General features: G+C 43.9%; 2 protein-coding genes across 5 annotated transcripts in view; one reads left to right on the top strand and one right to left on the bottom strand.

The window, feature by feature from the left end:
• Positions 1–13,739, top strand: part of OXTR (oxytocin receptor) — a 465,983-nt gene that overhangs the window by 269,915 nt on the left and 182,329 nt on the right. The window lies entirely within an intron of this gene.
• GRM7 (glutamate metabotropic receptor 7) overlaps positions 1–13,739 on the bottom strand; it is a 219,935-nt gene that overhangs the window by 80,209 nt on the left and 125,987 nt on the right. For all 4 annotated transcript variants that reach the window (XM_052678347.1, XM_052678345.1, XM_052678346.1 and 1 more), the window contains exon 5: positions 3,440–3,580. In XM_052678347.1, coding sequence (XP_052534307.1) covers positions 3,440–3,580 — 141 coding nt within the window. The remainder of the gene's footprint in view (positions 1–3,439; positions 3,581–13,739) is intronic.

Below are 13,739 nucleotides of genomic sequence, written 5' to 3'. Positions count from 1 at the left end.
GCTGCACAAGGTGCTCAGAGTGCACAGCACAGAGACAGCCCCTGTACAAACACTGCAGGACCACGGGCTGCTCCCTGGAGGCAAGCTCTCTTGTTCCAGTTCAAATATTAAGCACAACGCTCCCTTTTTCACTAAGGCCATTGCTACATTTCTGTCACTTTGGCTCGCAGGCAGCCTTCTCCCAACATTTTCTTTAGAGTAAGTCATTGCTTCAGCCAACATCAGGGCTGTGCCATCAGACTGATTACACTTCCAGATAATTAGAAAAGCTCTCTGAGCAGTCTCCACTCTGAGAGATGACATCCAAGGTGACACCACCCTGATATCTCTTCATTAAGTCTCCTTGAGTGTAAAGCCTTCTGAATTAAAAGCTATGTTTAAAAAGTGAAAACAATCAAGTGTTGCAATTTCCCTTTCAGTTAGCACTACACTCCAGGATGGCATTTCGTTAAAAATGCAGGTCCTCCTCGTGTAGCTGATGCTGCTGGGCATTGCAAGTCTTTGCACTTCTTTTGTGGGCACCTTTCTGCCATACTTGGGCACTGGTGCTTCCTCTGGAGCAGGAAACAGTCCACAGCCACACAAATGGGAGCACCCATGGGACAGCCACACTGCTAGCACAGCAACCTGCAGGCACAGCCTCGCATGGGGCAGGGGCTCACGGTGCAGTAATCCCAAATATTCTGCACTGCGCATTTGATTTCAGTAACCACTTTGAAACTTATGTACAACCTGGTTCATGGCAATATGTACACAAACATCTGTTTTAGTGTCTTAATTCTGGCTCCCTCCATCTCAGAGCGCTGAAGGCACCAGCACAACTCGGTTTTTCCTCACTGAAACGTTTCAGCTGAGCTCATAACCAAAGCACACACCTCATCTCCTCGCCTCTATGCATGCGAGCAGAGCATTCTGCAAGGCTCTCCCCACACATATTTACTACAGTTTTGCTCTCTATAAAAGCAGCTGCCTTCTTCCGTTAGATGTTCCCTATTAAAAACAAGCATGTAAACACTTTTGCCACAATGCATGGTACTAAAGACTCATTTTTGTCAAAATACTTCTGCATTACCTTGACGTGGCCTGTTTTGGCTGAAGGGAGTCATTGGTATTCTGGAAAGTAAGCAGCAAGAAGTAAACCAACAAAGAACTGTCTGAAACCAATACTTTGTACTATTGTGCTGCTCCAGTGATTGCGTGAGATTCCCCATAGAGTTTGATGAAGTGTCCTCAAAAGCAAATCACAGCATTCCTCAAGGACAGAGGCAGCGGCTCCAGGGGCTGGCAAGCCCCAAAGGCAGCACCTGGCTGAAGCAGTGCTGTTTGCTGCATGCAGAACGGATCCCTCTCTGCTTTGGGGACAACTTGGCTGTCTGTTGTACACATCCACGCTGCTGTGACATGGCCTGCATCCCAGCAGAAATTGCTGCACAACAATACAGGTGCCCTTGGCAGTGGCACGACTTGCAGTGCTGGATCGTGTCCTGGATTATGCCAAAGTCAGTCACTCGCCAGAAACAGAGTTAATTACAGCAATACGTTACATTTAGCCTTGTCTAGAAATAAGGCATGGTGTGCTAAATGCGCTCTAATTTTCTCACCCTACCTCTATCCATCCCAATCAGGATAAATTTTTCATGCATAACTGATGTTACAAGCTTCGTGTGGAGATCCCTCAGAAAGCTGCAGTGTTAAAAGGCCAGGTGCCCACAAGGCAGACTCTTGGAGGGGCCTTTCTTTGTCACCTACGTACACCTGTATGAGCCAAAGACTCCTGCAAAGTGCACGAGCTCAGCTGAGGAGCAGGAGCCCCAGTGCTCAGCAGCACGAGCGCCGTCAGGAACTGATGGCCTGTGGCCCAGTACCTCGCTGCATTACAAATTACCAATCAAGTTCTAAAATAATGATGATCATTCATGATATTATCACATGAAAGGGGCATTAAGATTCTCATACCAGCAATATAATTCAAAGCTAATGTTTTTTCTGATGCACGATTTACCTCGGTTTGTACAAGAGGGAAGGAAGATGTCAGGGCAGGGCATGTCACTGGTGCAATATCCAGCTGTAACGTGGTATTGCAGTGCAATAGGATAAGTTAGCCATCAAAAATAAACGTTTCTGCTGAACCTAAGGTGTGGGAAGGGTGAAAACCATTCTTTATTGGCATCAGAAGGCACAATCTGTGAGCAACTCACCCTCTTTTCTAACAAAATAATTGCAGAAAAAATAAGGGCACTGAAAATTTTAGGGATTATCCTCAAGATCTTTCTTGAGTGACTTTTATTTCAATTCCAGCCTTCAAAGGGAGATTCCAAATGCTAAATTTAATGGCAACGTATTCCCAGCGGGAACGCACTGCTTCTGTGCACAGCCCTCCTACTCCCATCCATGAATTGAAATCAGAAACAGATGATATGAAATATGGAAAGTTTTCATCAGTTTTCAATCAAAGTAAAACATATCCTCCTATGAACTAATTTTCTTTGATCAAAATTCAACACAATTATTCAACACAACACTTTAACTGCTGCTACGAAAAACTGAAAGGAGGGGGGGAAGGAAAGGCAAAGGCCCAATGTCACATTACTGGCTATAATTACCCTCTTATGATATTGATGGTAATGTGACTGAAAAAATCTCATTCCTACTTTTCCAGTATCACTGAAGTAACTCAATTTTCTTCTATAGAAAATGAAAATATTTCATCCTCTGCCATTATTTTCCTACAGGTGCATTTCCATAGGACAAGAAGAAATGACCTCAAGTTGTGCCAGGGGATGTCAGAAAGAATTTCTTCTCAGAAAAGGTGGTCAGGCAGTGGCACGGGCTGCTCAGGGAGTGCTGGGTCACTGTTCCTAAGGGTGTTTAAGGGAAGGGTAGATGCAGTACACTGGGACATGGTTTAGTGGCAAATATTGGCAGAAGATGGACAGTTGGACTGGATGATGCTAGAGGTCCTTTCCAGCCTAATTGTATGATTTCCCCCTCAAAAGTCAAAACTGCAGGCAGATGGGTATTGCAGCACCACTCTGCTGGCTTACGAGCAGGAGCTGCTTTGACATGGCTGGTGGTCACTCTGTGATTTGTGGACACACGAAAGGCTCAAGCATGGAATATTCTCCATCTAAAACCAACTTTCAGAAACCCAGCAAGCTACTCTGTGCTCAAATGAAAGTCCTTCTGGGTCCCGTGGAAAATACTGATTTTCCTTCTACAAGAACAGCCAGAAAAAGGAAGAAAGAAGAATGAAATGTTGTCTCTCTTCACCTACTCTTGTCCCTCGAGGCTGATGCTGCTGTTCCATTTTCTCTACAACCAACAAACATTCAATTTATTTTTTCAGTCTGCCTGCAGCCAAGCTTCCCTCCATCAGCCGTGCAGCCGCCCAACACGGCCTCGTTCAGCAGCACGAGGAGGGAGCAGTGCCTGCACTCACCTGTGCATTTGCGGTCTGTATCCTCCTTCTTCGACCCGCTGATGGTTAGCTTGCAGTTGAAGTTCTCCTCCCAGTACTCAGCAAACCACACATTCCTCCTGTTGTTCTCCAGGGTGCGGGAGGTGAAGTAGGCATCGAACCCTGCAGGAGGAGACAGACAAAGCTCAGTCTTGGCTCCTGCTTCATGGTGAGTGTTGCAGCCTGAGGAACAAAGCCACTGCTCGCATCTCCTTCAACGGCAGGCACGTGTTCATGTCTGTCCACCACATGAGAGGCCCGTGGAGAGAATGGAAATCATTTGCACATTTTATCTCCTCAACTGCACCGTGCAAGATGTACTCAGCTACGGCCTGAGAGTTACAAAACCAGGTAAAACACATGTAGAAGAGATTAATATTAAAAAGAAAGTCATAAGCAAGAAGCGCGGATTAGATACATACAGATAAGGAATGAAGATAAATGATATTTGATGGAGCTCAATACAACTGTAATTTTTTAATTAACCTCTCCAGACCTCTAGAGAATGCAGCTCCATCTCACTCAGTTGGCCATTATCAGTACAACTTCATACTTTTGCATCGTGTCTCTTCATCTCCCCTCCAGACGAATAAACATAGCACAGAACTTCGCAGAGGTGACTGGAAGGCAAAGCTGGGTGCTTGGCTTAAATGACCTCCACAGCCTGCAGTGGGAGGTTTCCCTGCGCGGGCCCATCAGACTCAGTCCATCACTGAGGCAGTGCAGGCACAAAGCCCCTGTGTTTTATTTTTTATTTACCAAAGCGCTTAGTGTTCTGTAGTACCTGAAACAAAATATTGCATAGCTGTGTAGCACTGAGTATTTCATAATTTTTATCTGGCTCATATCCTATCTCTCTTTAGCACCTCAACTTGCCAAGAAAAAGAGACTTTGATTTTTTTTTCTTTTTTTTCCAGTTCATTAAATTCTGGTAATAAATTGGATCTGCCATAGCGGACCAATAGTTTCAAATCAAGTCAAGTATTCCTTAACAATACAGACAATACCCTTCAAAGATCATCCTCATTTTAACGGAGTTTTCCTTACAGTAGCATACAGAACTCCAGGAGAAATATTTATTTTCCCAAATGAGCAGTGGTAGTTTTAGTCCAAATCACTAATTACCCAGGGCACTGCTGTTTGCCCCTGTATTTAAGCACTCTTCCATCAGCTGTTCTCTTTCAAAGCTGAGATGACTCCTTACAGCCTGAAGGAACCCTGGTGCACACAGATACTTGCCTATCAATAGGCAGATCCCCCAGGTAGGCGTGATGCCAGCAATCTGGCCTTTGCACTGCAATGAGCAGAGCTCCCAGGCCCTGCCTGCTCTCCCAGTGAAACCATGCTTTCCATCTCCACTTTTTTTTCCTTTTACCATCCCAGCTTGCTCTGGGTTTTGCTTGTCTGTTTAAGTAAAGTAAGGAAAGTATCTGCGTGGGACAAATACAGCACTGTATGAGCACATGCTCATACAAAAACCCTTTTTTCTTTTGGTAGCCAACATATATATGCACATAAGTGTCATATACACACAGCAGGTAGTACAGACATCACAAATACATGCATATATGATCTGCAGTACTGATAACTCTATTGCAGCTTTGTCCATTTTAAGGCAAAACGTTTTATTTCTTATTCCTGGCCAACACAACTCTAGCTACGCCAGCAAAGACATTTAAGGCACAATCAAGACAGATTTCCTTCCTGAAGTTTCACAGATGAGTTGAAAAGTCAGCAGCAGCACCTGGCCCTCCCAGCCAGCTCAGCACAGAGCTCTGCCTGGAGGTATTGCTGGGGAAAGCAGATATATTCATCTGTTACTCTGAGAGTCATTATACTAATTTCCCAAACCTGACAGTCACTGCAGTAAGGGGGCTGAGCTCATTCTCTTCAGAGAGTTACATAATTCTTCCAGCAAGTGTATTTCAATAGCAGGATATTCATCACTGCTGCTGGCGGAGTGGAGCTTTCCTATGTCTTTCAAGTTATGTCTTTAGTCTGCAATGAGCAACGTGAGAGCTTTTGCTTAAGGAGACAGCCCAGATTCACTGTTTTGAATGTAACCTTCCAGAACTGTAATCAAATTTCAAATTCTGGTTACGAGGCAGTTTTGCCTCTTGTTACGAAGACAGTTGAAGTATTCAAGCTATCACACAGAATCACATAGAAAACTGTGATGATCTGAAGCATAAGGCAGATCACAAGTAAAGAAGGCTTGAAAAAGTCTGGTTGCACACAGAGAGGCTCAGGGTAAGTTACCTGACATGCTAAAAAGTGCTAATCCACCAAAGAGACAAATCTCAGCTTTTCTGTCTTGTTCCTTTGCATAGCTTTGCAGCTTATAAAGGTTCCAGGCAGCGGAAACAAGAGAACAGCAAGCTCTTACAAGCACTAAACTATCTCTGCCTCTTCTGATTTTGCAGTTAAGAGTTGCAGTAAATACATACCCTGCTGAAAGAGAAAAAAAGTTCCCTGCACCGTGGCCAACAATTTGTCTCTCTGAAATAAGTGGGTAAATTGACTCAATCTGGCACCCCACACAATGAAATGGAGGCAGAAGAAAAACATATGGCCTCATTAAATTAGCTTAGCAACCCATGTACTATGGGATAAAAATAGACAGCATGTAAACAGATGTTTTCAAACAAGAAAGAAAATGAGGAGTGGGGTCAACCTGTCTCCTCATGTTAGCTCTGTGCCCTACTGACCCAACCAGAACACATTTTGCTAATTCTGAGTCTACTGTTTACGAGGCGCATCCAAAGCCTACTGCTCATAAAGCATAACGCATATCAACGCCAAAGAAATAAACACCGGGGTCTTCCAAAACCAGGCTGAAAGCAGCTTCAACGTTGTCTGCAGCCAAGCTTGAAAATATGCCCCTTTTGCTAAAAATACACCAGAATGCCTCCAAACCACCACAAGCTGTGAGCAGCGTGACCCCAAAGCTTCATGCTGCGACCTGCAAGCAAAACAACAGCATGGATAGAAGGCCTCGGTGCTGCACGTAAGCAATTCTGCAGACTCACCCTGGATATGTGTCATCTCCATGTACTCAAAACTGCTGTCCAGCCCTTAGTGTTGTTTTTGCAGCTTGAAATGAAAACTTTCCAGATTAAAAGTGGACAAAGCTGCAGGAAAAGAGCAGAGCTGCGATGGCTGAGACCCCACACCTCTCCAGCTGTGTATTTATCCCAAGGGAGGCACCTAACAGCGATTCCCACCTTTAAAGGAAACCACGTAGCAAAATCCCCCTGCCTCAGCTGTTCCACTGTTCCACTTTGGGGTTTGTTTCTATGCACTGTCTCTAGAAAGGAAAGCACAATTTCTGCTCCTCTGTGCTGAAGCATCCTATGGAAAACACTCGTTTGACAGAAGCCAAAATCTAAGAGTATTTCCTAGGTTTTCTTGTTGCATACCAGCTAAACCTGCTTTCCTGTAACCCACGTGCATTAATTTTATTACTGCTTAAACGAGCACTTCGAAGGGGATCTGTGGTCATAAAACCTGCGATGAATAGATCTTGGAAAGAGAAACAATATACTTGACCAATGTTCCAAAGTAAGCGACCTCTATGAAAAGTGCTTAACAAGACAAAATCAATACATCTTGATAAAACTGTAATAGAATTCCACAAGAATTACTCTAAACCTTTACAGATTTAATAACAAATAATGACGTTCTCATTGATTTTTTAATGATCCCTCCCCACTCTCAAGAAGGAAGACAGATCCCTATTAAAGAGTGAACAGTTTTAATCATTGTTTTCTATTGACCAAGCCAAGCAGCCAAGAGACTGACGGAGGGTCAGAGGTAAGCAGAGGCCAGATGTCCATTAAGCATTGACTGTGCAGAAACTCTCAGCCCTCACTTAATTCTGACACAGCCTATCATAACCGAACTCTGCCTGCTTACAGCAGATCAGATTTTCTGCAGCTTAGTTACAGGTTGGTTTTGAATGCTCAGTAAAATCCCACTGCTCCCAGAACGTGGCTGGGTTACTCTGTATCGGCTTTTTTTTTTCCTCTGTATCGTATTATTCACAAGAATGCAGAAAAAAGGAGTTATCACCACTGTCTGAACTGAACATGCACCACACTCATTGCTCTGTGACTTCAGACAGCAATCACCATTTTGGTTTTTTCCACTGCTATTTTTGGACAGGTAATTCTATGAAATACAATTTAAAGCAATTTTTAAGAAGGAACCCAGAAGAAAAAAATAAGTTTTTCAATTAAGAGGAAAAAGGATCTATCTTTACTATTTATAAACATCCATTAGATGCACAGCTAATAAGTAAACAAGACCTGAGTATTCTATAGTTCAGTCTTCCATTTCATCAATCATTTGCCAGGGTGGTAAAATTGCTGCCTTGCAACCAACCTTGCCATGGATTAGAATTCAATACCACAAATCCCATGATGAATTCTATGACCTCTCAACTGAAGAACAGTCTGTGTTGAGCTTATCGTATTTAGACCACTAATTGTAAGACGATGGTGGGGCTATGGAAAGACACATGCTATGTGATTTTGAGATAACCCACGCAGATTGAGTTACTGTGAGTTTATTGAACAGCTCGGACTCCAGCAGCTTATCCTGATCCGCGATTACAATCAACAGCTTTCTCCATTTCAGAAGGCTGCCAACTTTTGTGTCAATACAGAACATCCACGTTACTTTCTTCAGTGCGTTGGGTGTGAACCATTTTGAGTGCCACATTATCACTGAGCAGTTCCTGCCATGTTTTACCACCCAAAGCCCGGGATCCCACCCACCACAGCTCCCTAACGTGGCACCCAGCCTCACCCGACAGGACCGCACACTCGGGTGTCCATCCAACAGCTTTCCTCCTGTTAGCGCTCCAACATCTTGCACGTCACATTACCAGCACATTTGCTAGGGATAATTACATTAAAGTGATCGAATTTCTTCAGATGGGAATTGTAAATGATACAATCACATACAAAATAGAGCTGCTGCAACACCTGCCTTAGAAAACCTGCAGATACTGCTGATTTCCTCTCTCACCCCTCCTCCCGGAGCCGGCAGATCACCCAGCGCACCCTCCACACTACAGCAGGTTCCCTCCAGTCAGCTTCTCAAGTCATGGAGGATTAGGTAACTTTCCACTATATTCAGCCTGACCTGTAGTTTGTTAATTCTTGGAAAAAGCCCAAACTGGAGTCTGCCTCCAAGATGTACGAACGCGTTGTCTCAAGTCCCTTAGTCAGCACTATTTCTACACTCCCACGTACCAAGCAGCTGCCCTGTTAACAAAACAGCTCCAGCCTGTGGCTTTGAATCAGAGGACATCTTAAACACACACCCAATTCTACACCATTTTTTTTTTTTTTTTTAAATTATTCTGATTCAGAAACCATTAAAATTTAATGTGTGCAAACGTGTTCTCTATAATGAGACTTTAAGCAGGTGTTTAAGCTTAATCTTTTTGAGCTGAAGCCAACAAGACAACTTAAATGCAGAACGCTGAGCACAGGAGTAAGAGTTTGGGATGCAGGGGCTTGGGGAGTTGGATGACCCAACCAAAAAAGCTGGATGCTTAAAGGTACATGTATGAATAATCCTTCCTACTTTTGTACACGGCCAAGTATTACTCCAGTGTGGCAAGATTTAGCGATTTCCCAATGTTGCCCATATATCATACTTAAGAAAATTACTTTTTCAGCAAACACCTCTAAGATATAGATAGCTATTTTATGAGATTTTACAAATGAAAATAGGTCTTATTACTTTAAATCCTTCCGATTTCATTAAATCATTACTCTTACACAGAGAAAGATGATTTTACCTAATGGGTTTATTTTTTACCTTGGGGGTTTCATGCATAAATTAATCATACGGTGAAGACACAGAGTTTTTAAGAGAAGGGGTGCAGGGGAAGGGAGCAGATCCCCAGGCAGCCTTCTGCTGGGATGTGCAGGTGAGGGCAGAGTCCTCACCAGGCTGCAATGACACCGTGCTCTGAGTACATCCATACGTCTGCTACTTCGAGCAGGGCACCTGCAGGGCCATTGCATGCTCATTCTCTATCGGGATAGGAATCATCACTGGCCCCGCGACGGTCTTAGAATTTACCAGAGGCTGATAGGAAACTCTGCATATCAAGTTTTATCTGAGCGCTTCATTCTGTGCTGTTTGTGGTCAGCCAGCCGAAATGAAAACATCAGCACAGCATGCAGCCCTTCTTAGGAAATGCTTGCGGAGATCCAACCTCCTCATCACTTCTCAGAAAGGTCCTCCAGGCCCAGGCACTGCTAAGGAAGGAAGATACCCTGCATTGAGGAGCCAGTGATGACAAGAACTGTAGCTCATTCTCGAGCGGAAAATGAGGCTTGCTAACTTGTGGTTGCTCTTTACACAAAGAATCCCCCAATGATTTATTTCTAACATTAATCTCGCATCTCTCCTTCCATCTGATGTTACACGCTGCCCATTTTCTGCCTGAAAGCATAATGCTCGCTTCCCTGGCAGTGATGGCCAAGGGAATTATACGTGCTTTGGAGGCTAAACCGGGCTCCAGGGCTAACAATGTGGTTTTCCATGGTCAACTGCATTACAGCAGGGAGGGGAGCAGTGGGGAAAAGAGAAGACAAGTTGACAGACGAGGCAGTTATCACAGGGAAAACAGCAGGCAGATACCAATAGGAAAAGAGTGGGCAGCAAGGAGAGATGCTCCCGTTCCACTGCAGCTCTGCCCAAGAGCCAACACTAAACTGGCTCCAGTGAAACCAGCAGCAGCCAAAAGAAGTTTCCAGTATCCCAGAAGAGGAACTCTGGGCAGGCTGCTCTAGGAATCCTCAGTGGCGATGCACGATCGGCGTGGATGAAGAAGCTATTCCTAAACAAGCCTTCTATGCCACTTCTTGTTTACCACATCATTGCTACGCGCTGTGAAGCATTACTTTCATGCATCAGTAATGATTGCGAGGGCAGTCAGGTCATTGGTGGTTGTTATTTAATAAGGAAAATAATAAAACCAGAGCATTTGACCTAACACATCTCTCTTGTGCCTGAAGTGTTTTCATTCTCAGACCACGTGGTCTGTGAGCAAATACAACAGATTGACCTAATTTCATGAGCAGTTTTTATTAGTTTACATTAGTTTTATTCTCCTCTACTTTGTCCAAAGCCTGCTCACACTAATAAAGGCCAGCTACACAAATTTCATTCACCCAGCCAGTAACTTATGGTTACTGATGCCAAGTGAGTTGAGAGCAGTTACTCAATTTTCTGATTTCCTCAGCCTTCAAGCCAGAATGGTTTAATTCACTAACATTAAATCTGGGATAAAAGCATTCGATATGGGATGATAAGATCGATTCTTAAAGCAGCCAGTCTTTTTTCAGATTTCACTGCATTGCTCCAGCTGTACACTATGTAGTATTGTGGAATTGGTAAGAGAGTTTACAGATTTTCTTGACCTCCTCAATAAGACCATAACATGGAAAGGTTTTGTTAACTTCCTTCATGACAAAACAAAACAAAAGCAAAGCATTTTTGTAACAGTTGCAGATTGAAACATTGACAAAGGGATCGGTGGCTGATGTCACGTCTGAAATGTTTTTGTTATATGCTACATACATCATGGACAAAGGAAATTCAGCTTACAGCGCCTAGGGCAGATCTGTGAGTTTAAGCTGTAAAGCTTCTATTATGGAAATAGATGTATGTTGGCTAAGTACCATCGTTATCACTTTTATGAAATTATACAGCTGCCATGACAATGAGATCGTGACCCAGTTGGTGTCTAGACAGCACTGTAGTAGGAAGGTTAAATACACAAGTATATTATTATTCATTATTCTACACTTCATGGCCTTCGGGCACTTCTCAGTGTCACCAAGCTCCCATTTATATCAATATAAGAGTTAGAGGAAAATCCAAAATTTATTTATTCTATTGCTGATTCTATTGCTGTATCAGCTGAGAATGAGCTTTTTCCTGTTGCAGCAGGCTCCAAAGACACATGCAACAAAGAGCTGATCCCTATCCCCTGCTGCCAGAATCCTAGGGATGGCATCACATATATCCCCTTACCGGAGCAGGAGATTGTGCTTTAACCCAAAAGGAATCACTGTTTTCTCTATCAAAAGGAAAAGACCAAATCCATGTCTCAGAGAGCAAGGGAGCTGTTACAGGGCAGAAGATGAAGACAACTTGAGCTCTCTTCCCCCTAACAACTACAGACTTCATAATGCGTGAGATTTTTGCATTTTAAGCCACAGAGGGACTTTCTAAGTTGACATCACTGTAAGTCACCGTGCTGCTTTATGTACACTGTGCTCTCCTTTCTGCTGAATACTCTACTTCTTATTCAAACGACTCCTGCTGCTGGGATGAATAATTCTTTTATGAAATGGAATGTGCAGTCGCATAAGCCCACTCTTGCTAGTGAGGATCTGTAACTGCTGTAAAGACTATCACCCGATTCAGGCAAAACCTAATAGCTTTAAGAATATATCCAGAAGTAGAATGTTTCTCAGTAATTTGCCTTATCCTGCTACACACTTATTAGAAATGGGATATTTGTGTTGCAAGGGCCTTATCCTGGAAGTGTTCGCTTTTCCTCCCACCTGAAGATGGGGTAAAATGTTTCACATTTTTTTATTAGCTATATTTGCAAGGCAACAAGATATTTGCCTTCTTCCCCTCTCTCTTTAATAGTCTACCTTGAAATTATTAGCTGCTTTCTGCTGCTGGAAGCTAAACCAGCTTTTACATCGATCTCCTCCAGCAGCAGCAGCAAAACTGCAATGGAGTGAAACAGGAACTCAAGCCAGGGCAGGGAGCAAAGCAGAGCTACATCAGGCCAAGGTGCAAAAGCAGATCACTCTCTCCTATCACTGGCAGTTACTCTCAAAGCATGAGCTATTGTTTCAATATTTATTTTGCAATTAAGTATCTAACTAATCTCCTTGTATGCATCAATGCCTTCCACCCTGCGTTTCTCTGGGTTCACTCCTCCTTCTCACCCTTTCTTCCTGCTCCACAGATGGCCCGTTTCATTTTAATAATGTAGAGCAGTGAAATCAGAGAGATACAGAGAGTCTAAATGCAGAACATGCCGGAGTGGTTCCTTCCCTTTGATAGCAGCAGCAGACAAAATGCACATCCCACATCCTTAAAAGCATTTAAACTCCAGTCATTTGCCTGCATAATTTAAAACACGGATAAAAGTACAGACATCTGTCTACATGGAGCAACCCCCAACCACAACGGGTGCATTAGTGACAGCGGGACACGCAGTGCTGGGTGACAGCAGGACAGAGGGGCCACATCCCAGCACGACGGGGCACGCAACCCAAACCTCCTCCTCACAGAGCATCCGTGCTGATGGGGCCGAGGCCCTCATGGCCACCACACAGCAGGGCCATGCACTCACTGCTTGCCACACACCACCCACATGCTCTGTGTTGAGCTCCTTCAACACTGAGTCCATCCCTGTCCGTACGTGTGTGCACAGCTGAGGTCACCTACCGACAGCAATAATCACCCCATGTAAATATATTTATGCATCCTCAAACACGGGTGCACAGTCCCATACTGACAAACCAGGAATGGAGAGATGCTGCTTTTTCTTTCTTTTCTTTTTCTGTTAAACTGTTGACATGGTAACAACAGCAGGATGAAAGTATCAACATTCCTTCAGATTGCTGTTTAACATGGTACCTTTTTTTCCTGCAGAAATGCATTTTACAGAGCCCACGTGGCAGCACATCCCAGTGCAAGTGGTCAGCGGGGCTCACCAGCGTTTGGGCACAGGTAGCTGTGCACAGCAGCTGGGTCACTTCTTAAACTACTGCATGTGCTAGCAATCTTACTGCCAAGTTCCACTTGAGAAAATATCCCTGAGAGAGAACTTGAGATCGCCACTGCACTCCTGCCTTTTTTTGGGGGGGTGGGGGGAGGAGAAAAAAAGATTTGCTTCCTCAATTTTGACAGCTGAGTTCTTAGTTGTAATCAGGTTTTAATAATTCCATCCAGCTAGAGCATGCAAGGATGGGAGCAGCATGGAATAACAGCTATTCCCTCCTTCTCTACAGCCTCCTCAGCTGATGCTGCTAACACAGTAGCAGCACTCACTCCAGCTGTGCACATTAGTCATGTCAAACTGCAAGGTGCTATCAAAAACAAGTGCTCAGACTGACATGTGAAAAGGCAAATACAAAAATAATTCAGATTTCTGCAGCCAGAGGATGCAGTCCCCCACAGGATCTCTTGCATCGCCCCCAGTCACCTGTACTTGAAACACCAAGAA

The sequence above is a fragment of the Tympanuchus pallidicinctus genome, unplaced genomic scaffold, assembly GCF_026119805.1.
Source record: "Tympanuchus pallidicinctus isolate F22 unplaced genomic scaffold, pur_lepc_1.0 scaffold17, whole genome shotgun sequence".
Lineage (NCBI taxonomy): Eukaryota > Metazoa > Chordata > Aves > Galliformes > Phasianidae > Tympanuchus > Tympanuchus pallidicinctus.
The sequence above is the reverse complement of the archived record's forward strand: the minus strand, read 5'-3'. Positions and strand labels throughout refer to the sequence as shown.